Here is a 23,913-nt window from a genome sequence, read left to right on the forward strand (position 1 = left end):
CAGCGCCACCCTAGGAGATCTTATGCGGATAGAGCCGCCTAACGCGGCTCACTCTACCGTCCTCTCCCGCACCACCATGCGTTGCGTTAGGGGCATGTTATGCGACCATAACGTCCCCTAAAACGCAACGTCTTGGTGTGTAAGTAGCCTTACAAAGTAAAATTGGCCAATCATAGTCCAATCAAAATCATGTGTGTGTGTGCCAGGCTTTACGGTAAAGGCCAGCCGGAAAGCATGGGGACCCAGAGCTGCTACCCTGCCTACTGTCACATTTCTCGTCTACCCTTCCCTACCCTCCTGAGCTCAATAGATCATCTTCTTTCACACAACGCACTACAACTATAACTAATAATGTTGTTTTATAAATGTAATCATGTGACCTAAAACAATCCAGATGATGGAATTAGCAGCAGATTCTGGTGCAGCATCATTGTGATGTTCACACTGAAGAAGGGTGGGCAGACACAGAGCTTTGTGACAAGATCCTGCCTGTGGCTCTGTAAAGCTGTCATACAGGAAATGGCTGTTGGAAGGGCTCCTAACCAGGAATTAATCTGATGTCAGCTAATTAAAGAAATAATTATTCACAGATAAAGACAAGCTCCACCCCTGACTGCACAGGGCTAGGAGAATATTTGTGCCTGCAGGGCCTCAAGTGACATCCAGCCATGACTTTTGAAAGCCTTTTTTGACTGGTGTGGGGGAAAGTTAGACCTGTTGTCTGCATCCCCATAGAGGTGCTTTGCCTCTCATTTAGCATCACAATAATTAACAAGGAATTACCAGAGCACAATAACATTGCAGTAAATTGAGTTGATCACCACCAGAAAAGATCTTGCTGTTTTGTCAGCTCGAATAAACTTAAGCTAGCAGGCCATACACTATTCAACTATCACTCAATTTCTTGTTTTCAATCGATATAACGACTGAAATTACAATCAATATTATAATCGCTATAATATGGATTATGATGAATTATTTTCCACCTGACTAAAAAAAAATAAAAAATTGTCGATCTATCATTTGATCGTTTTGGTCCTTAATATCGATCAAAAACAAAATCGAGAGATAATTGAATAGCGTATGTGCAGCTTTAGAGAATTATGGTAAATCTCTTCAGGACTCTTCAGCAGGGGTATAGTACACACCTAAGATCTATGCAAAGAAAGAAAGAAAGAAAGGAAAAACAAAATAAAAAAACAACCCTTTGATTGGAGTTCCTAGTTGATCTCTAGACATTTTTCTTTATTTAGCTAGATATATACATCAGTCAGGTGTTTCTTTCTGTCTACATCCTGTTGGGGAGATCCTTCCTTATTTCCTGTCTTTAAACACATGACATGAAAAGACTTGAGAGGAGCCATCCCCCAGGGAAGGAGAAGTCACACCTCTGGGACTTGTCACCAGAACAGGGGTCCTCCATGGAGATGTATTGTTATTCAGTGACAACCACAGGATTTGAGATCTGACTGTCACTGTAACACATGGTAAGATCACCCCAGTAGGAATACATATAGCAATACAGACTTTGCAGAAGTTTCAGCCCTTCCCTGTGCTATCCAATGATGAAAAAAAGAATTAAAGGCACCATAAATCCTGGTACACACCATCAATTTTGAGTAGCCAATTACGGACCAATTTTACTACCTCTGTGTAGTATGAGAGTTTACTGACACAATCTGCTGATAGTATTCAAAATCTGTTGACCCTCATACTACCTGGAGGCGGTAAAATTGGCCAGTCATTGGCCAATATAAATTGAAGGTGTGTACCAGGCTTAAGGCCATGTTATTTTGCAATGAAACCATTATCATGTGTCAAATAACAAGGCCAAAGACTGACTGGAAGATCACAGCATAATTCAGGTGAATGCTTGTGGTGTAAAATTGCTAGACTAAATGACTGTGTGTTTAGACTTTGGTCAGGCAAGGGCAGATAGCACCTGCATTGGTACTGTTCAAAGAAAACAAAAAAACAAAGTGCTGAAACATACCTCTGCGGTAATTCTGAGGATGCTGCCATACTTTTAGCAGTCTTTTCTTCATAGATCTTTAAGCGGACCTGAACTCAGAATTTCCTATCTGCTCTAAAAGATAAGCAACAGCATAATAACCTTTAAAGGTTGGTGCATTGCTGGATAGTGTAATGGTTACGGGCTCTGCTTCTGACACAGGAGACCTGGGTTCAATTCTCGGCTCTGCCTGTTCAGTAAGCTGGCACCTATTCAGTAGGAGACCTTGGGCAAGTCTCCCTAACACTGCTAATGCCTATAGAGCGTGCCCTAGTGGCTGCAGCTCTGGTGTTTTGAGTCCGCCAGGAGAAAAGCGCGATATAAATGTTCTGTGTTTGCTTGTTGTGAAGAAAAACATTTCTTTGTTACAGCTGATGCCAAGCCGACAATAAATCTTCAGTGTTTCTACTTCCTGCTGTCATCTAAGCAGACATATGGTTAACATCCTGTGCTTTCAAATGAGCTTATCTGCTGTGGCAGTCAGCTGACACAGGGGAGAGATCAAATTACAACTTATGATTAGACACACATAAGGGGGAATTAGAGAGGCTAAACTCTCTAAATACATACAGGGTGCATTTCTCTCTCTTTTCCTTCTGCCCTGTGCAAGAGTTCAGGTTCACTTTAAGAAAGGGGCCAGAGAGGTCACATGATTGCACCTTCAGCATCAAAATAAAGCTACATATAAGCATTGTGTTTATTTGTAACAGCAGATCAGTGGCGTGTGGCAGTGGCTGGCTGTGTTTGTGCAGAACAGATATTGATGTGCTTGGAGTTCAGCATAGTAAATTGATCACACTTAGTAAGGCTACACGATCCCAGGCAGTGTCCAATAAGTCCATAGCCAATGACCCTGCAGCGATACAAAAGCAAGAAGGCATCCTATGAATATTACTCATCCTCTTGGCCAGTGACTTATCAGGCCCTGAATATGAATTGCTGCTGGAGGCAAAATGGCCAAGCACTTATTCCTGGCTGACGTCCCAAATAAAAGTCTATACCAACTAAGGAGGATGGATTTTGTGTTGCTGACAGATCGCGGATAATGAGATTAGCTTGCTTCCCTCTGTGAGTGGGAAAAAAAATATTTTTAAGAGGCCTTCTAACTTCTTTTTTTATAGACACTCATCTGTGTATCACTAAAACCTGTGGGAAATATAATTCAATAATGCTGACAATACACCCAGGACCAGGAGATCATTGTGGAAGTGAAGAGCAGCTTCTTAGTGTATGTCTCAGAAATGGGGTTAGGCTGCAGGAAAGACATCACTGGGGTTGGTAGCAGCGGGGAGTTTACATTCTCAGTGGTGCATTGCAGTTCTACTTCATGGGATCAAATGAGTGGATGCTGCAGACTCAGATCCAGTGGGATTATATTTTAATAGCAAAATGATTGCCTCCAGCAATATCACATTTGAAGTCGCTGAAGAGTGATGGAGATCTCACAAGGGGGGCTGCTCTGCAATGAGAAGGATGTCAGCGTGTTTACAGCGAAGGTGACTCAGAACTTCTTTTATATATAAACAGCTACTAAAAATGGAATTACAGTTTGGCATAACACATAGTCAAAAACCTGTCTCCTAAATTATTTTTGCCTACAGTTATCCTACCTGCTTTTGTAACAAAGTAATGTCATCATTGAGAAAATTACAATTCCCCACCCGATTACAGTCAGCCAGTATTGGAAGCACTCATGTTGTAAAATACTAAGCAGAACATTGTAGATGGTCATATATTTCTCGACTTGGTGGCCGATTGATTATTTGATTAAATAATTATTATTGAATTGGATGAAAATCGGTGCAGCCAATAGCTTGCCCGATCGACGATGCATCCAATTTGGGGCCGAAATCGGCCGCATATATCGATTGGACATACTGCAAGATGTCGGGTCGTCTATCAGTTGTGCAGTGGTAACAGTGAACGATATCGGGATGAGCGACAAAACCCCTGGCGCTGTTCCCCTGGTGTATAAATGTGCCCCCATGTATGCAGTTATACATTACCTGCCCTGTGTCACCCACCCTGCGGTGCCCATCTGTTTTCGGGACGCTCCGCTCTTCCATTAACAGTATACACGCCAGCGGCATGGTGTGTACGTGACATCACACACAGGCCACACGCTATACACCAGGGGCGTGTATAGCGCTAATGGAAGAGCGGGATGTTGGAGCTATATAAATACTAATAATATGTTGGGAAAAATCAATTTATTGTCAAAAATGAATTCATGTGAACCAGCCCATAGAAAATCATTGGTCCCATCCATTTTTGACCATCCCACCCTCCAGGTCAGCGGACACAGCATGAATTGAGGCTTTCTGACCCCGAACAAGTGCGCAGACCACATAGTGTGACCTCATCAGCTGCGTTCTTGTTCCAGCTCAGCATCACAAATGGGCAAACTATATGTATTTTTCAAAGCAAATAAAGATGGCAGCACCTCTATTCCCCTCGCTTCAGATTTCCATTAGACAAGTGAATGAGGATTGCAAAGTACACGGAAGGGGAGGAAATGACTGTAAAGGAACGCTGGCCTTTTCATGTAACGGGGGAAGCGCAGGTGTGAATTGCATCACGCCGATCTGCGAGCTTGTAACACTTCCTATGCTGTGAATTTTAGCACCGCGAGATGAGCCTGTCTAGACAGCTAATAAACCCGCGGACTGCCATGTAATAGTTCCAGCACGGTGTAATCCGGCCACTACTACTACTACATGGGGAAGACGCGGCTGCACGCAGCGCTGCAAGGGTTAAACAAAGTGAAGCAGCGGCGACAGCGGCGGCATGTTCCCTGCGTGCACGGGGACAACGCGCATCCCCTGCCTGTCTGCCAATGACGGGCCAGTCCAGGTAAGCGGGGTGTGGCCAGCCAGCCCCGCCTAATCCCCGCCCGCCGCTCCCCCTGATTGGCCGGCTGCGGGATGAGTGACGGGGGAGAAGTAAGTCGGGGTGAGAAGGAGCCGCGTAGCCCCGCCCCCTTGGCAATGTCTTGCAGCTGCACTAAAACTTGAAGCATTTATTCCACTGGGATAGTGAAGGGAAGCGGAGCAGCCGCCAGCCTCCCCGCATACACCCCACCATGGCCGGGATTGTACATTGCCTCTTGTGTTCTCTGCTATTCGGCGTGTGCTCCGCAGTCACGGGATCCAGGATTTACCCACCCAGTGAAGGTAAGCCTGGGATGGCCGCTTCTGCCCGCGGATCGCTCTGCTGGTGGCTCTTAGCTCGCTCGGGACGGGGGGGATCTGGAATGGCGACCCCCCCAGGATCATAGTGGATATGTATGGAGATATGACAGCAGGAGGCTGCAACACAGCGGGAGAAAGTTTCACTGCACTGGAGGCTGCCCGCCCGCGGATGGAGAGGAAGAAGTTGGACGTGGCTCGGATACCCATTCTGCATTCTCTGCTCTGGCTCTAGTTATTCTGCTGGTGTACCAACATTTCAGCATACCCATCAACATAGCATACTGCTGCTGCTGCTGTCTACATCCTGCTGTATATGCATGGGAGAAAATACAAATATATATAATATTATACATCTATTCTATATCACTGGACAGCATGCGTGCTGTGCCTCTGCATGTGAGTGGTCGCAGTAGGGTATGATGAGGCTGATTACTGCGGATAGGCTGAGCCGCTATTCCTCTAGCAAACTTTCTGATATTGATTTTTATTATTCTTTTATTACTTTTCCTTCCTATTTATAAATGCGGGACAGGCTATTAGTACGAGTAGCTAGTGGTGTTGAGGCTATATATATATATATATATATATATATATATATATATATATATATCACTGCATTGCTCCCTTGCTCTCTGTCTTCTGAGATGCAGATGTGATCGGGGGCTTGAGCAGGGTTTCGGGTGTTTTTGTAGAATAGGATGTACTGCGTGCTGATCTGTTACATAGGAGATGCTGTGCAAGAAATTCATTTCCACCCTAGCATGCATGACCTACTAAAATCCAGCGGACAATCTGGTATCCTTGAGGCTAAATAAGTTTAGTTTTTTTTACAACTGGACACACAGGTTAATGTGAAATCACCATCATTATAGGTAAATGTGTGCTTTTGTAGATTTTCAAGTCTTCACATTTAGCACAAGTCTTAGCCGGGGCTGCATTTCCTTCTGCTCCTCATATATAAAGCCATGCCCCAGAGATGCGGTGCTCCAGGTGATTAGTGCCCTACTGTTCTGCTCCTGTGTGTGCCCAGATTGGCATTGCGTTTGCTGGTTCTGCTTACTGCACCACGCAGTGGATATGCTGATAGTAGCTAGTTACAGGGCTGGGAGTGCTTGAGAAATGTTCATCTATCAATCTATCTCTTCATTTAGTCAGTATATACTGCTGTTGCTTCAGTTGTGCTCCGGTGTATGGCATTGTAGCTATTGGATAGAGTTCTCCATGCACAGGCATCGTTTGGCTTTGCCTGTTTCATATGTGTGCATACAGCTCCCTGGTAAACTTGACTGCCATAAAGTTACACTAGCTGCTCTGCCTTTTCTTGCACAGAAGGAGTTCTATAGCTTTGAATGCTGATCACGTATGCCTTCCTCTCTCCCCCTTATTCTCTCTTCTCCTTTTTTTGTATAAATTGAGCCCCATTGTTCTCTTTGTAGCTCTAATCTACCTTATAAGCATCTAGATGGATGTAGATTGCAGCACGGCAGAATGTGGGAGGCGGGATCTGGGAATTTTCTCCTTGAGATAAAAGGACATTCGGAATGGATACAATTTTGCAAGAATAGCTGAAAAATGTCACCCAGGAGCGTTTTGTGGCAGCGATGGGACGCACAGAGGTGCTCACATACAGACTGCCCGCGGTGCTGTCACACACCAGTGAAATTACACAAATGAATGATGACTTTCAGTGTGGATTTTCAAAGAGAATTCTAAAAAATGGCATCAAAGTGTCCCATTATGTATCTATTAGCAAGAAGCGAGGGTGGCAAAATATTGATGCTGACTGGCTTGATGGTAGATTCCTCCTATGGATTTGCCCATATGGTTATACTGAAATGTTCTGCAACATGGTCTCTGTCAATCACATTGGTTAAGTCAGGAAAAACAACTAGTAAAGCTTCCTTCCCATGGTAGATATTCTGTCTAATCATTTCACCCTAGCAGGACCCAGGAGCTGTTACCATTGTCGGCGCAGAGGCATTGAGCTGGGACTGTTTCATATGTGAAAATGTTGGATATATGTCAGCCTTTGCTAGTATAGGAGTCACCAATGAGCCATCTGTTCATAAAGATGGATAAGTGTATAATTCCCATATGCTATCACAGTAACAGAAAATACAGATGTATGTGATTTGAACAATGCCATGCTTGGATATCTGCAGTGCCCATGTAAAATTCACCATTGTATGCAGCTCTCTAAGATGGAGCACTGTCACAGTCTATTGTGTAACCATAGCCCTACTTGTCACTCACAGGTATGCCTGCTCTTCTCTTTCAGTGACCCTCTTGGATTCCAGGTCCGTGCAGGGAGAGCTTGGCTGGATAGCCAGTCCTTTAGAAGGAGGGGTAAGTCCTTGATTTGGTACAATTAAGAGACTTTAATGGGATGATTGGCTCTCTATGCGGGTTCAGAAAGGCTTATTTTTGGTTGATTGTGCAGAGAGACTTATTACCTCTCCCGTCGACCGTATCAATTACCTTTTGTGGGCCTGAAACGTAATATTTTAGGGGGATAACCATTACTGACAGACTATTGACTAAAAGGAAAAAAATGTAAAGTTTTTCTTTAGTGAAAAAACAAGATAAAAGCGAATGCCTTCCTAAAATAGGTAACAAAATACGTTGGTGATACAATGAGAATTTGTTTCGATTTTCAATTTGACGTGCATTGTGGAGAATGAGTGGGCCTCAGTTCAAGGAGCAATGATGTACTGCAGCCACTAGCAACCAATCAGATATCAGCTTACAGCTTAATTGAGTACTATGGGTTACTGCGTACCATTGCCCTTTGCATTGGACTGTTTAATAAAGATCAGTGTGCTTGCTGATCTGACATTTTACTTTGCCTGAGAAACCTGAGCTTTAATATACATGTAGGTTTTCTTCTATTACCCAGCATTACTGGGTGTTAAAATCCCTCACTTTAGTACACGACTTTGCTATTTAACCTACATATCCGAGTGAAGACCAAAGTTTAGCGATGGTAAGTATACTTCTGGAATACATTGGTATTTGGAGAGCTTTTATCACAGCTTGGCTCCAAAGTAAAGCACATAAAGCACACTTGCAGTATCAAAGCACTCACATATATTGGTTACCAGGCATTTGGAGATCTTCCTACTGGGAACAGCTGAACTCTAGTTAGAGTCTAACATTATCAGCTACTGCTATTGTCATTAACGTGACAAAATATCGCATGGGTGGAAGACTTCATGCAGAGGGAAAGGAGGGAGATCAGACAGGGGTTGAATGTAAAAAGGCTGACGCTAAAATAGTGATATGTTTATTAGCAATAGAGCAAAGTCCCTCCCTTCACTAAGAACTCTGATTGGGGCAGATTTATCAAAATCACTGCAAGAAAATATGGAAATGATGGCCAGATCAAGGATTGTGATTGGTCAGGCTGATAAACAATTGCTCCACTCTTGCACCTGTATAACTCTTAATTTCCCTTGCACTGGTTTACATAAATCTGCCTTTCATTTTATGTTTTTACATTACCTGAGGCCAACAAGAATACATAAAGGACTCACAGGCTTGGAATACTCACTGATGTTCACCACACTGTATTTTTTTCCTGTAGGCCCAGCAGGAGACAAAAACAGGCTAAAAATAAAGAGTGGAACTATAAATTGTACCCCACGCCCCAGCATGGCCCGTTTTAGTTTTAAGCATATCTCCGGCTGATGGAACAGTCGTAGCAGATGTCCGCAGCAGAAAATCCCGGATGATTGGCAGGCAGCTGGAAGCGTAACCAGTTTCTACTTACTTGTGATTGTGGCAGCAGTAAGCGTGCAGCACAATTTTGTAGCCTATGGGTCTTTTGTTCAGACACAGCCTGTCCTATTCCCACACAAGCGAAGTACAGTGGCAACACATCGGGAGACTCATTTGCTCTGTTTGGCATGGAATAACAGTATAGAGGTCACGGCTTAAAGAGCTTTAACACAAGCTGACACTAGTTTGCCATACATTCTAAAAATCTTCTCATCGTTAAGTGTGAAAACTTCTTAATAATGTACTGCATTATTAATGAAGTCAGTTAATTATTTAATGCAATGCAAATGTGCTGTGTCCCAGAGCAGCCAATCAGAGCTCGGCTTCAATTGTTGCTGTAAAGTATAGTCTAATGAAGATGAGCCTCACGTACATCAGATACGCTTCTGTCCTTCAGAATACCCAAGCAGCTCGGGGTGACCCAAAACCAAAAGGAAAGTATAGGGGGCCAAAAGAGACCGAAAAGCCTCCTACTTGGTCCTAGTAGCCTAGTCCTTGTCTACTAGTTTGCCTTTTATAACAGATTTTTCTTAAATAAAGTGTAAAAAAAACCTTAAATCTAGCTTTCAGTTTATTTTTTTTCTTTATTCTATTTCTGAAGTTTGGATCTGGTTAGATGTTTTTGTATTTCACTTACTATGCAATCCTATTTGTTACATTATTTTTGTGGAATTTTTGTTTTGAAGGTGGATTGATGTTTGCTTTGGATCACACTATTTTACAATATCACAGAATTTGATTGCTGTTACACAGCTGTGGTTTTTGACATGTTCCCTTCTAAATAGATATATAAGTTTGCCATTGATTTATAGACAACACAATATGGACATCTTGCATAGATAGCTAGTAATGTGGACAGCATTAGGGCCGCTGTACTATATTAAGTGAAGCTGATTTCTGTTGCCACTTTCCTGCCTCCCTACGGACGTGACAGTTTTCTCCAAACCCAGCATCTACGTATGCAAGCTATTTTTATACCGCTGGTGAAAAATTTAATAGTACATGGCCAGTCAGAGATCCTCTGAAGATTGCGTTTGCTTTCACAATGTACACTCAGGCTTCCCATTTCATCTGCATTGTGTTATTTTTCCAGGCTGCTCTAGATAGAGATATTTTACGTAATAGGTACACAGTTAGATTTCTGCAGTAGTGTTTTGTACTATGGCATGCAGCAAATCTAATTGACCTCCTTTCACAAAGTTTATTGGAAAGGTTAATTCGCAAACATTGAGCTGCAGGATGTGACCTGAATATGTGAATCTCAAAAAAATGGTTGATATGAACAGGTGAGGTCATAGAACTTCATTTCGTTGACTGCCTGTGGCACGTGTCATATCTGCGCTTTGACCAACAGGAGGCAATATTAAACGACTGTTGCTGGCTGAGCAGACATCTGTCTATTTGTATGGTCTTCTGATATGAAAGGGCTTCATCCATTTTATACAGCGTCAGTGCTAGTTCAGTGACATTTTTTGAACATGGCCCTGGTTCTGAATCCTATGCCCAACGTAACTGTGACTTGCCACCTTTACCATTGGACCTCAATCACTATTGGCCCAGAACCTTTCAAAAACTTGAGTTTCTTTTTCCAGCATATGTATGGAAGTGCAACAAACAAAGAGCAATTCACTGGGGCTTACATATTAGGACAAATGTAAAGATAACTGGGCCCATATTCAATTCACCTTTTCTCCTGCATTTTCTCCTAGGAGATAAAAGTAGCAAAAAGTAGGTAAAAAATTAGTGTAAAAAATAATCTGAGTAGTTTCCTGCTTGCTGGTAGCTCAAAGGGCATTTTATCGATAATGTGTGAAATTATCACCTAGGAGAAGACATTAATTGAATAAGGGCCATGGAGCAAAAGTGGAACAGTTGGGCAGAGGAACAACTTTTGGCAATGGCTCCACTCCTATTTCAGTTTTCGTTGTGCATATCTTGATTAGAAATAGATTTATAGTTTAGTTTTTTGTAGCTACAATAGTTTAGGGAGCTCTGGTTGCTATGGCTTACTGGACCTCTCCCCTCTGCAGTGCCTTAAGCAATAAACTCTTCAATAAATTGTATGTATTATGTTATCTAATAATAGTTTTTGGTAGTTTAAAGGCCGTGGAAAACAAATTGTAAACTATATTCCTTTTGTTGCAGTGGGAAGAAGTAAGCATCATGGATGAAAAAAATACTCCTATTCGGACATATCAGGTGTGTAATGTAATGGAACCAAGCCAGAACAACTGGCTGCGGACTGACTGGATCCCCAGAAGTGGGGCGCAGAGAGTGTATGTTGAGATTAAGTTTACCCTAAGGGACTGCAATAGCTTGCCTGGAGTCATGGGCACCTGCAAAGAAACTTTTAATCTGTACTATTATGAATCGAACAATGATAAAGAACGCTTCATCCGTGAAACCCAGTATGTTAAAATTGACACTATAGCAGCCGATGAGAGCTTCACCCAGGTGGACATTGGAGACCGAATTATGAAGCTCAACACGGAGGTCAGAGATGTAGGTCCACTCAGCAAGAAGGGCTTCTACCTGGCCTTTCAGGATGTGGGAGCATGTATTGCCCTTGTGTCTGTTCGGGTTTTTTACAAAAAGTGTCCATTGACTGTGCGGAACCTGGCCCAGTTCCCTGACACCATTACAGGCTCTGATACCTCCTCACTTGTGGAAGTCCGTGGATCCTGTGTCAATAACTCTGAGGAGAAAGATGTTCCAAAGATGTACTGTGGAGCTGATGGCGAGTGGCTGGTTCCTATCGGAAATTGCCTATGTAATGCTGGTTATGAAGAGCGCAATGGAGGGTGTCAAGGTAAGAGTCCAAAGTGTATGTTTCCATCTGGAGTGAAAGAGCGTAATTGAATGTGCCATAAGATGAATGGAAACAAGCCATTAATTAACAGATCTCATGGGAGGCCTGTTGACAGAAGGGTTGCACACACAAGGCCAAGAGGTTCAGGTGGCAGGGCTGGCACAGGAAATATCTTGAACAAATGGCATGGCAGAAGGCAGGGAGACATATTCAGAGTTTGGCTCTGTACACGACTGAATTAACCATCCACGTTTCCAATAAGGAATGAACAAGACAAGATGCTCTAAGAACTATTAATCACTATCTGGATGTGATGATGTGATGACATCTTTCCTCAGTGTACTCTTTGTACTGCTCATATGAGATGCACCCCTCTTCCTACCCTATTTAGGCTTCGGTTGCTGAATATTGTAATGTGCTGAAGCAATATTCAAAGTTTATAGGATTTTTTATTAACTCCAAATGTTTCACAGGGATCTCGAACATTTGCATAACACACTCAATTTATAACATACTGAACATACTGCGTCCTACACTTCTAATTACATTTATAGGGAACCCGAGGTGAGAGGGATATGGAGGCTGACATGTTTATTTCCTTAATGTACATTTCCCGGCTGTCCTGCTATCCTCTTCCTCTATACTTAAAGCCACAGGCCCTGAACAAGCATGCAGATCAGATGTCGACAAATCTGACAACTTGTTTCAGGTGTGTGATTTAGGCCCTACTGACCACAAAGATCAGCAAGACAGCCAGACAACTGGTATTTTTTAAAAGGAAAAAAATATGGCAGCTTCCCTAGATCTCACATCTTGGGTTCCTTTTAATACTGTAGTTCAATTTTTTTAATCTTGAATTTACTGTTATGTATGTCTTTTTTTTTTTACAAGCCTGAAAGTGGACATTGTTTGGAGTGGCTCATTGTACTGTTTTATATTGATAAATATTTAATAATCTGATGAACTCATTCAGAATTAAATTCTTCCTAGCACTCAGTAGAAGACTTTGATATACTTAGAATTATAGCTTTTTATACAGATGCATTTTTATGAAGGAAACAGAAGACAGTATGAAGAGTGAGGCGTAGTGACTTTGGCCATGGGTTTAAAGTGTGGATTGTGGTAATTGTGTATGTGTGTGCTGAACACAGTAGCAGCCTGTGTGTGATACACCTGAAAAGGCCCTTGTCTTCAGTCCAGGGCAATATATATCTTGGCTCCAGGGCTGTTCTAGTCTAGAGTCTAGACACTTGCATAAGGACTTGTTTTATGACTTCTAGCATTGGACCTTTCTAAGAGCAGGGCAATCCATTTCCTATTCTGTGCCCTCTGTGGTAAATTAGGTTGCATTGTTTTTGGCACAGCAGCTGGCAGCTCTCACCAGCAGTTGTAGTTCCTGGAGAGGCCTAACCTTGGCTTGCTATGTTAGGATGGCGCAACTCTGTTTGTACAAAGAAAATAAAACAGGACACAGGAATAAATCCTTCTTTTTGGCCAAGTTACTGGCTGGTAAAGAGAAAGGATCTTTCTAAGAAGCAACAGGTTGCCTGTGATCTGTTTAATTGAAAGAACTGTGCAGGCTCCTATAAGCTTTGGCACTTATTTGTGGCCCAGAGCACCATAATCTCAGCGAAAGTCTTTCAACCAATTACTTCAGGTTCAGTTCTTCAGTAAAGGGTTTATGGCACCAGTCTCAAATTGATCCAGGCTGCAAAACCTTTGTCAAATGGTGTCCCGTGGAAAGAGATAATTAGTAGCCTCACAAAAATATCCCCAAAGGATTCCAATTAAAAATCTCTTTATTGGGTTATATGTATACACGTAGACAACCTGCCAACATTTTTTTATCCAATATTTATACACTGATTATTGAAGGGGTATTGTAGGTCATTTGCACTTTAGTCCTACTTAGTGCCTTATGCCATGGGCCTTCTCATGGGGTCAGCATCTGGCATACCATCCACCATTTGGCCGGCTGTGCATCACCTCCAAACACTCTTCCATGTCAGGCCTCTGTGCTGGTTATTAAATTATCTGCCTTCATGGCATCTATTCGGATCACCCTCGGATCACCCTCTTCAGTGTCCAGTTTGAATTTAGATCTTATATAGATAAGAGCTTTGGGTGTGGTTTAGGGGAAATTTAATTGTCCCTTTGAGAGGATAAGAAAGACGCACCAGCCTGGAGGTTGTGACCCCTGCTAGCAGGTTGTTCCTTGATTGTCCATAGGAGGCAGGACCCTAGCAGACTGAAGACAAGAGGGAGGTCCTGAGGTCACTCAATCCTTCATCCATCTTCCTCTTGTCATTGCCTAGTCACCAGCCAAGATTGATTAAGATCTCCAGTTTGACAAAGGCTTGCTGAGATGCTGTGGACAAGGGTCAGGTCTACAGAATGTCCAACCTGAAGGCCTTTGATAGTTAGTCCTTTGGCACAGGGGATGGAGCAGTCTATTGATCTCAGGTCACATTCAATTTCCCTGGGTGATAATTGTTGGATTGGAGAGATAATCATCTTGCTCTGAAGTAATCATACTTATAAATAGCAATCATTTGGATGTCCTGCATACACCTACTAAAAATACATGTACATCAACCAGTTATGGTAATGAGGTTAGAAACATCTGTAAAACATGTTCTGTTGCAATGAATTGCATTGTTTTAGGAGGCTGGTAAGACAACTTAAAGGCAGGCTACAAAATATATTATGTGCATTTTTATATGCAAAACAATGGGTGAGCTTACACAATTGTAATGCTATGTTTCCTATTGATTTGTTTGTACAGTACTGTAAGAATGATATCATCTGAACTTCAATTGGGGATAAAGTCTCTTAGAATCTTCCTCTGCTTCCTATATAGCTGGGATGTCTTTTGTTAGTAAGACTATGAATATATTTTCAGGAGCATTCTGGTATGTTAGTATGTTGCTTTAAGTATTAAATTATATTTCAATTCACTAATTTCTTGGGCAGTTTTGGAAATCTAAGGGAGATTATGCCATTGGCTAGGCTACACCTGTGTTTTGGTAGTTTCATATTTGTTTTTATCATTATTTGTATACATAGCTCTGACATTTTCTGCAGATCTCTAGAGAGTACATAGAATTAAATGCACAAGCGAACATTCTCTAACCATAATCTAATAGCCCTGCCATAGTCTAGAGGCAACTTCTTGGTGGTGGTGGTGGGGGGTTTGGAGGGGGGATGGGGTTAAACAATCAGCATGCCAGTATGTATTTTCATACGTGGGAGGACATTGGAGTGCCTAGAGAAAACCCAAGCTAACACTGAATGTGCAAACTCCATGCAGATGATTTAGACTGTCACAGAATATTCCACTGAAATTGATTTTTACCCGTGTAGTCTTGTATACTTAAAGAGAATCTGTATTGTTAAAATCGCACAAAAGTAAACATACCAGTGTGTTAGGGGACATCTCCTATTACCCTCTGTCACAATTTCGCCGCTCCTCGCCGCATTAAAAGTGGTTAAACAGTTTTAAAAAGTTTGTTTATAAACAAACAAAATGGCCACCAAAACAGGAAGTAGGTTGATGTTCAGTATGTCCACACATAGAAAATACATCCATACACAAGCAGGCTGTATACAGCCTTCCTTTTGAATCTCAAGAGATTATTTGTGTGTTTCTTTCCCCCTGTTCTCATGCACTGAAGTTTCAGGCTGCTTGTTTCTTCCCGCAAACAGCTTTGCCCTTGTCTGTAATTCTTCAGTATGTGAAAGCCCAGCCAGCTCAGAGGACGATTTATCCAGCTTGTAAAAGATAAGAGAGAAGAGAGAAGCTGCTCTAATCCTAAATAACACACGGGCAGTGTGCATAGAGGGGCCTGGAAGGGGGAGTTCATAGCAGAACCACAACACTGAAGAACTTGGCAGCCTTCCAGACACAGGCTGACAAGTCTGACAAGAGAGAGATAAGTTGATTTATTACAGAGACAGTGATAGTATAAAGTGCTGCAGTAAGCCAGAACACATTAGAATAGCTTTTTGAACTTCTAGGATGATAAAAAACAGGATGCAATTTTTGTTACGGAGTCTCTTTAAAGGGGAACTCCAGATATATATTTTTTCTTTTAAACATAGATGTTTTCAGTATTCTAAAACCATCAATCATATGTCTGAAATCTCTGCAATTGTGTAGTAATAAGTGTACCTATATAAGCCTGGAGACTGCTTTTTCTATAGAGCTGTTATGTGCTAAAAGACAAGTCTGAGACTGCCTAATGTATGTTTGCAGAGTGCAACAGAGCGTGATGATGTCACCACATAGCCCCTCCCTAAATGCTGCTGTAATGGCACTCTCATTTACCCACACTGCATCACCGGAGGCTTGCTTTTACAGTGTCTATCAAGTCCGTCTGTATTTAAAAAAAAAAAGGGGGGGGGGGGAGGGTAAATATTCTATATAATAAAACTGTCTCCTGTCATCCTGTCTCTGTGTCCGTGTGTTGTGCTACTGTGCATGTGCAGGACGGACAGCCATTGGGACAGGAGAACGAGGCCAGGGAGCCGGGCGGGTGCGCGCATGCAGAGCGGACGGGTGCGCGCGCAAGCGCACTGACTGGCTGGCGGCGGTGGCGGCATGAAAACACCTAGAGCCAGGTTTTAAATGGGCTTAGGTCAACTAGTGTACTATAATATTTAAACCTGCAAATCTGGAGCTAAGTGTAGGCTGACAACTCAATATACAGATGAAATATAGTATATGTGAAATACGACACCTACAAATAATTTATAATTCTGTCTAGAGAGTTCTGTGGTTCAGGTGGCTTTACACCGTTCTGCCAAAGAGCGACTTAGGACCCTTTTACACTGTGGCCGTTGCGTGGCCTTGCAATGGACAACATCATCGCAATGCGATGCGCTCATTTTGCTATGGGGCTTTGACATTGAGTGCAGTGTGGTGGGTTCCCAAGCAGTAAATGCCTCACTGTATGGCTGCACCACATTGTTACTGTGCGATTTGACTTTTTGGCCACCACAACGTGCTCACTAAGTAAAGGCTTGACTTTCCTACTACAAGAAAAAGTTGTCTTTCCAACTACTGACAGTACTATGCAGATCAGCAGTACTCTGCTTAGTCATCATTGTGGTGTGTGAGTGCTGATTAAGCTGATCATCACACACTTTACAAGCTGGCTGTCTCATGTTTGTGCAGTTTTACCAACTAATTAAAAATAATATGAATGCGTTGATTAGAGCCACATGCTACATAGCTGTGAAATAATCGCTCAATCAGATTGTAAGGTGTGTTGGAGTACTGGGCTTCTCTCTCCTTCGCAAGTGGGACAGCTGTTGTTTAGGGCATCGTAGCAAACACATTCAGGAACTCAACCCAGCTGTAATACATTGATCAATTTGGGATAGATTCGATCACTGTGATCCAATCTGCCTATATATATATTTTGCTTTCTGAGAAATCAGTCAATTACTTCTAACTGATTTTCAGGGAAAAAAATATATTGGATTTTGTAGAAAATTTCAGTTCTTTAACTGGTAACTGGTAACCGGTGGTGTACTGAGCTGAACAATACAAATCCATGCAGAACTTCTGAATGTAGATGCGGTAAAAGCCAGGTGCACTGTGTAGTGTAATTTAGTCATTGAATGATTTCCCAAATAATAAGTTCTATTGATCATTGTGATTGAATTTTCTGACCGATTGTTTAAAGCGGGCCTGAACTCAGACCTTACTCTGTGCTCTAAAATATATGCAATAGCATAACAACCTTTAAAAAAAAATTCTTTGTTACAGCTGCTACAAATCCTGCAATAAATCTGCCATGTGTCTACTTCCTGCTTTCATGGAAGCAGACATAAGGTTAACAGCCTGTGTTTACAAATTAACAGCACTGCCGAGGTAGCCGACTGACACAGCTGAGAGATCAAATTACACTGATGACTAATCACAGATGAGGGGGAATTTGACAGGCCAAACTTTCTAAATACATACAGGGTGCATTTCTCTGTTTTCCTTCTGTCCTGTGCAAGAGTTCAGGACCATTTTAATATACAGCCAGCCCAAGGCTGACAAAAGGATCATCTGGCTGTACTGGTTACAATGTACATGCAGTGACACCTAGTTTTAGTGAAGTCATAGGATGACCTTGGGAACCAGGAAACGAGCTACTACTGTTAAGATCGGCATTGCTATTATGTATGTTTTATTTATAACGTGCCAACATACTATGCCAGCCCTATACAATGCATGAATATTCATATAGCTGGTACAATATATGAATATTCATATTTCTAAATAGGTTTCCTATTTATTTGCATATATTATATTTAACATTTATTTATTTGTTTTAATTGGGAGCCTTTAGGTTCCCTTTAGTCCCTTATAAAAACCCCTAGTGGTTCTGGTTCGCCATGACCTATAGTAAATAGGCCTATCTGTAATGACAGATTCTCTTTAGATGAAGGCAGGGCTGGACAGGTCCCAGTATCCAGGTAGACAGAGCTGTGTAATCATCACAGCTGACGCCTAACTTCTGTGATTTCCTCTAATTGTTGTCAGTGGAGCTGGCTTCTAAAAATGTCTCTCTGGCTGCTGGAGAGACAGACTGCTATTTCATAACACCGTCCACCCGAGCATTAAGGTTTTATAACACTTTGTAACGTTTGTTATTATCTATGCTGACAACCTGATATGCAGGTTTGGCGTCTACTAATCATTTTACACTCATGTTTTTACACAGATGATAGCGGTTTCGTCACATCTAATTATTATTAATAGCTCAGAAACTCATATCCCTTCATTGCCATCGACTCTGATACAGTGCTGGCCACAAACATATAGATTTTAATGCAAACTTCTCAAATTAATAATCGTACTTGAATCTGAATGATCATCTGAATGTTTTCAAATTAACTGTTCGATTTAATGAGATCAAAAATGTTCAGGTCTCCTTTTCAGTAAAATGATCACATTCAGTCGAAAACATTTCCTGTGAATGATTCTTAACCTTAGTTCGATCTGGCGTAGTTGTGATCATTTTATTGGAATGTAAGGGCCATTGCATGATGGCAATTCAGACTTGTGTGGCTTGCAATGAAGTTTGCTATGAATATATAAATGTGTTCTAGACTTAAAGGGAACCTGAAGAGAGAGGGATATGGAGGCTGACATATTTATTTCCTTTTAAACAATGCTAATTGCCTGGCTGTTCTATTGATACTTTGCTTCTAATACTTTTAGCAGTAGACCCTCAGCAAGCATGCAGATCAGGTGTTTCTGTTTTCTAGACCTCATTATTTTTTAAATAAAACAAAAGGGATGTATTTAAGTCATTTCCCCGCCACACCTTCAGCCACACTTCCAGCCACACCCTTCCCACACGTCCAGCCAAACCCCTCCCACACCTCCATCCACACACCTCCATCCACACCCGTCCCACACTTCCAGCTCAGTCCCTCCCACACCTCCAGCCACACCCCTTCCACACCTCCAACCACACTCCTAGTCACTCATACTATTTAACATTTTTTGAGCTAAAGCTTTACTATTTAAACCACTGGTCCTCTGTATAATTGTTGCTTTTTTCTTCATTTAGCTTTGAAAATAAGCAAAATGTAATTTAAAGAGGATTGGCAATAAAGCTGAGCGTGTCACAGACTCAATTTTAGTAAAAAAAAATACATACGTTTACACAAATATGTACCGTCCGTACATCAACCCTTAGACAAAGGGATAGGAGAGAAAGAGAGAGAGAAAGTTGGAAATGATATATTTCCAACCACAGTTTTATGTCCCTACAGTCCTGTCATTTCTGCCTTCTTAGAGACCTCATGAGTTGTCTTTCCTACAACTTTCAGATGAGCAACAGGAATAATATTCAGATTTGCAAACAATAATTTGCATAACTACATGATCACCTCATGAATATTCAGGAGTCTCATCTCTGCACTCTCCTCAGTGCCTAGGAAACCATCTCTGCTGGTTAGAATGTATCCCCTCCTCCCCTGCAACTCTTCTGCACTGGTGAATGGAGTCAGTTGCAGAATATATACTGTTTTGCTACTGCACTGCCTGCTTGATTATTCTGTACAATTCCAGGTACATCATACAGATTGCTTCTTCTCGCACTGCACCAATGAACATGCTATTTTCTCAGAGGAAATGTGAATAACACAAGACCATAACACTCTTCTCTACTTATTGAAGACCTGTCTGAATCATCCAATGCAAATATATTCTTTTCTTGTATCTAATATCTTTTTGGCTCAGCAGCTCAGAACGGGTTATAGTGAGGGAACAAAGATTGATCTGTGTTCTTTTATCCTCAATCTTCATCCTTTTGTTCTAAAACTTTTCTTTTTTGAGGGAGTGGAGAGAGTTTTCAGAAGTCTTCAGTACTCTTGCCTTATATTTGGTTTACTGGCCTCTCAGACTTTGTTGGCGGATTTTCTGAAGGAGGGAGGATTGTGAGGGTTTGTATTTGTTCACTTTTTAATAAGAGGCTATCCACAGGATAAACAGTAATTAGGGCGCCAAAGAGAGTCGCTGAGCCAGTCTTAAGTTTTTTTATTCCTATCAGCGTGAGGCCCTGGCTCTCAGTTTCCGAGGGCTTCATTGGTGGAGAGGCCCATAAGATAAATGCGGCGGAGAACCCACTGGATGTACTGCTCTGACAGGACAACTGCGATCTCTTCATGAGGAGACTTGCAGCATGTCTATGGCGATTCTGCCACTCTTACAACTTACTTCACTGTTTTGACATTAGACCTGTCTGGTTGCCCAAGTAATGCAGTGCAAAACAGTGTACTGATCTCTTGTGCCCACAAAATGCCATCTGATTCCATGCATTTATTTTGGAAACTGCATGACTGTAATCTGGATACTTATCGATGCGGACAGTTGGAGAATTATTTAGAATAACCAATTCCTGCACTTGCTTAGGAAAAATAAGACCCTTCATGCATGGGCGTCCGCAGCAAATTTTCCGGGGGGGGGGGGCAAAAAGTGGGGAGCAAAAAGCGGGGCGGCGCAAATCTGGGTTGGTGTTGTGTGGCGCGCGTAACGCGCCAAAAAATGGAGCTACGAAAAATGGGTGTGGTCATGAACCAGAATGTGAGTGTGGTCGTGGGTGGAGACAAGTTTACATGAACTAAGCAATGGTGGGACATTAGATTAGGACAGTGGTGGTGAACCTTTTGGAGGTCGAGTGTCCAAACTGCAAAGTCACTTTACTATCGCAAAGTGCCAACAGCAATTTAAACTAAATACAAACGTTTTAACTCATACATGAACATTATGGAAAATTAAGTTGAAAATAAACTGTGAAGATAAACAATTTCATCCATCGTACTCCTGAAAAAACTATTCATTTTTTTTAGAACCTTCCAGTTTCATTTTCTGTTTTAAAAAGCGGAAAAAGTAGGTTTAATGCTATTGTCTCATATGATGATGATTCAGCTTTTTCCATAGTCTCGCAGTTAGCAATCATGTGACCCCCAACAAGACAAATTCAGCAATCATGAGGCCCCCCCCCCTCCATCAAGACAAATTCAGCAATCATGAGGCCCCCAACATGACCAACTCAGCAATCATGAGGCCCCCAACAAGACAAATTCAGCAATCATGAGGCCCCCAACAAGACAAATTCAGCAATCTTGAGGCCCCCAACAAATCATGAGGCCCCCAACAAGACAAAGTCAGTAACCATGAGGCCCGCAACAAGACAAATTCAGCAGTCATGAGGCACATAAATAGACAGCTTTTCACATAAATAGGCAGAATGCCCCCTTAATATGTAGACACCTCTCACCTGGCAGCAGTTCCCCAAGATACACTCAATCTGACAGCAGTGGTTCCCCAAAAATAGGTAGCCACAGGTCTATAGGTGTCCCCAGAATAGGTGGCCAGCGGTATAGATGTCCCCAGAACTGGTAGCCAGGGGTAGAGATGTCCCAAGAACAGGTAGCCAGGGGTATATGTGCCCAGTATATGTAGTCAGGGGTATATGTGCCCAGTATATGTAGGTAGGGGTATATGTCCCCAGTATATGTAGGCAGGGGTATATGTCCCCAGTATATGTAGGCAGGGGTATATGTCCCAGTATATGTAGGCAGGGGGTATATGTCCCAGTATATGTAGCCAGGGGGATATGTCCCAGTGTATGTAGGCAGGGGTATATTTCCCCAGAAAAAGTAGCCAGGGGGATATGTCCCAGTATATGTAGGCAGGGGGATATGTCCCAGTATATGTAGGCATGGGTATATGTCCCAGTATATGTAGGCAGGGGGTATATGTCCCAGTACATGTAGCCAGGGGGATATGTCCCAATATATGTAGCCAGGGGGAAATGTCCCAGTATATGTAGCCAGGGGGATATGTCCCAGTATATGTAGCCAGGGGGATATGTCCCAGTATATGTAGCCAGGGGGATATGTCCCAGTATATGTAGGCAGGGGTATATGTCCCAGTATATGTAGGCAGGGGGATATGTCCCAGTATATGTAGCCAGGGGGATATGTCCCAGTATATGTAGCCAGGGGTATATGTCCCCAGAAAAAGTGGCCATGTGTGCCCCAGCAGGAGGGGAGCAGCGCAGAGAAGAGGGAGAGCTATGGGCACTCACCTTAGGGGGCTCTCCCTCCCTCTCTCGCTCTCCCCTCCGGAGTCCGGAATGAAGTGTGCAGCGGCTGGGCAGCGGGCGGAACTTACCTCCTCTCGTCGCACACGCCGAATGGATTAGCCGCTACTCTGGTCTGATCCAGACCAGAGTGCGGCACCAGAACTTCCGGCGCAGGAGCGAGACGAGGTAAGTTTCGCCCGCTGCCCAGCCGCTGCACACTTCATTCCGGAGGGGACAGCGAGGGAGAGAGAGCCCCCTAAGGTGAGGGAAGGGGGGGGGGGGGAGACATCCGAGATAGCTCTCTCTCTTCTCTGCGCTGCTCCCCTCCTTCTGGCTGCACGGGCACGCGGCCAGGGGGGGGGGGGGAGGGCAGCGGGCGGCCAGGCTCGGGCAGATGCCTGGTTTTGCCGTATGTGCGGACGCCCATGCCTTCATGTCATCTTGGCATGAAATGTATGTTATAGTTCTTAGTAACTGAAAGGCCACAGTAGGTCACAGACCGAGTGATGGCCGAGAGCATTGTTCTCCCGTAGCCTGCCCGCCACACGACATCACTCCCATGCCCCCTCCCCGCATTGCGAGCGTCATGTCCGCAAAGCCACCACCCTACAATGTCACCCGAAGGATTGGGTCCCGATCCCTGTTGGGCGACATTAATTGAGCATGTGTACGAGCCTTTAAAGTGGACCTGAACTCTTGGACAGAAGGAAAACAGAGAGAAATGCACCCTGTATGTATTTAGAGAATTTAGCCTAATTCCCCTTTATCTGAGACATATCACAACTGTAATTTGATCTCTCCCCGTATCAGCTGGCTGCCTCAGCAGAACAGCTAATTGGTAAACACAGGATGTTAACCCTATATCTGCTTCCATGAAAGCATTAGTAGACGCAATTCAGATTTATTGTAGGATTTGTACCAGCTGTAACAAAGAAATGTTTTTCTGTAAAGGTTATTTTGCTGCTGCTTATCTTTTAGAGCAGAGAGAAAGGTCTGATTTCAGGTCTGCTTTAATGCTGGATACACACCATGCGTTTCCGCGTTCGATGCGTCCGTCGATACGCAACGATTCGATTGTTTCCGACATGTCCGATTCAAGCTTCGATGGATCGTTAGGTCGATTTGCCATACTTTACATGGCAATCGACCTAAAAAACATCGACATGCGTTCGAAAATGCACGGAAATAATCGAATCGACGCGTATCGACGGACGCATTCAACGCGGAAACGCATGGAGTGTATTCAGCATAAGGGTGCGCAACACATCCAGTTTGATTGGCAATGATTGGATGATTTTACTACCTCCATATAGTATAAGGGCCAACAGATTTTGAATACTGAACTGATAATATATAAGCTCTCATACTACATGGAAGTGGTAAAATTGTCCAATCATTGCAAAAAGATTGTTGCAAAATGAATAAAGCTGGGTGGAGATGGGCGGAGCCTCTTTCCTATGTACCTTTCTAATGTAAACAGAGTTTTTTCACAATCAGGACCGCCCACCCTCAGAATCTTTTCCATTT

At 42.8% G+C, this 23,913-nt stretch overlaps 1 protein-coding gene across 1 annotated transcript in view; it reads left to right on the forward strand.

Annotated features, from left to right (window-relative positions):
• Positions 1-5,045: 5,045 nt before the first annotated feature.
• EPHA4 (EPH receptor A4) overlaps positions 5,046-23,913 on the forward strand; it is a 110,019-nt gene continuing 91,151 nt past the window's right edge. Inside the window, exons 1-3 of the mRNA XM_068280731.1 lie at positions 5,046-5,184; positions 7,481-7,548; positions 11,125-11,788. Coding sequence (XP_068136832.1) covers positions 5,094-5,184; positions 7,481-7,548; positions 11,125-11,788 — 823 coding nt within the window. The 5' untranslated portion in view covers positions 5,046-5,093. The remainder of the gene's footprint in view (positions 5,185-7,480; positions 7,549-11,124; positions 11,789-23,913) is intronic.

Source organism: Hyperolius riggenbachi, chromosome 4, assembly GCF_040937935.1.
Source record: "Hyperolius riggenbachi isolate aHypRig1 chromosome 4, aHypRig1.pri, whole genome shotgun sequence".
NCBI lineage: Eukaryota > Metazoa > Chordata > Amphibia > Anura > Hyperoliidae > Hyperolius > Hyperolius riggenbachi.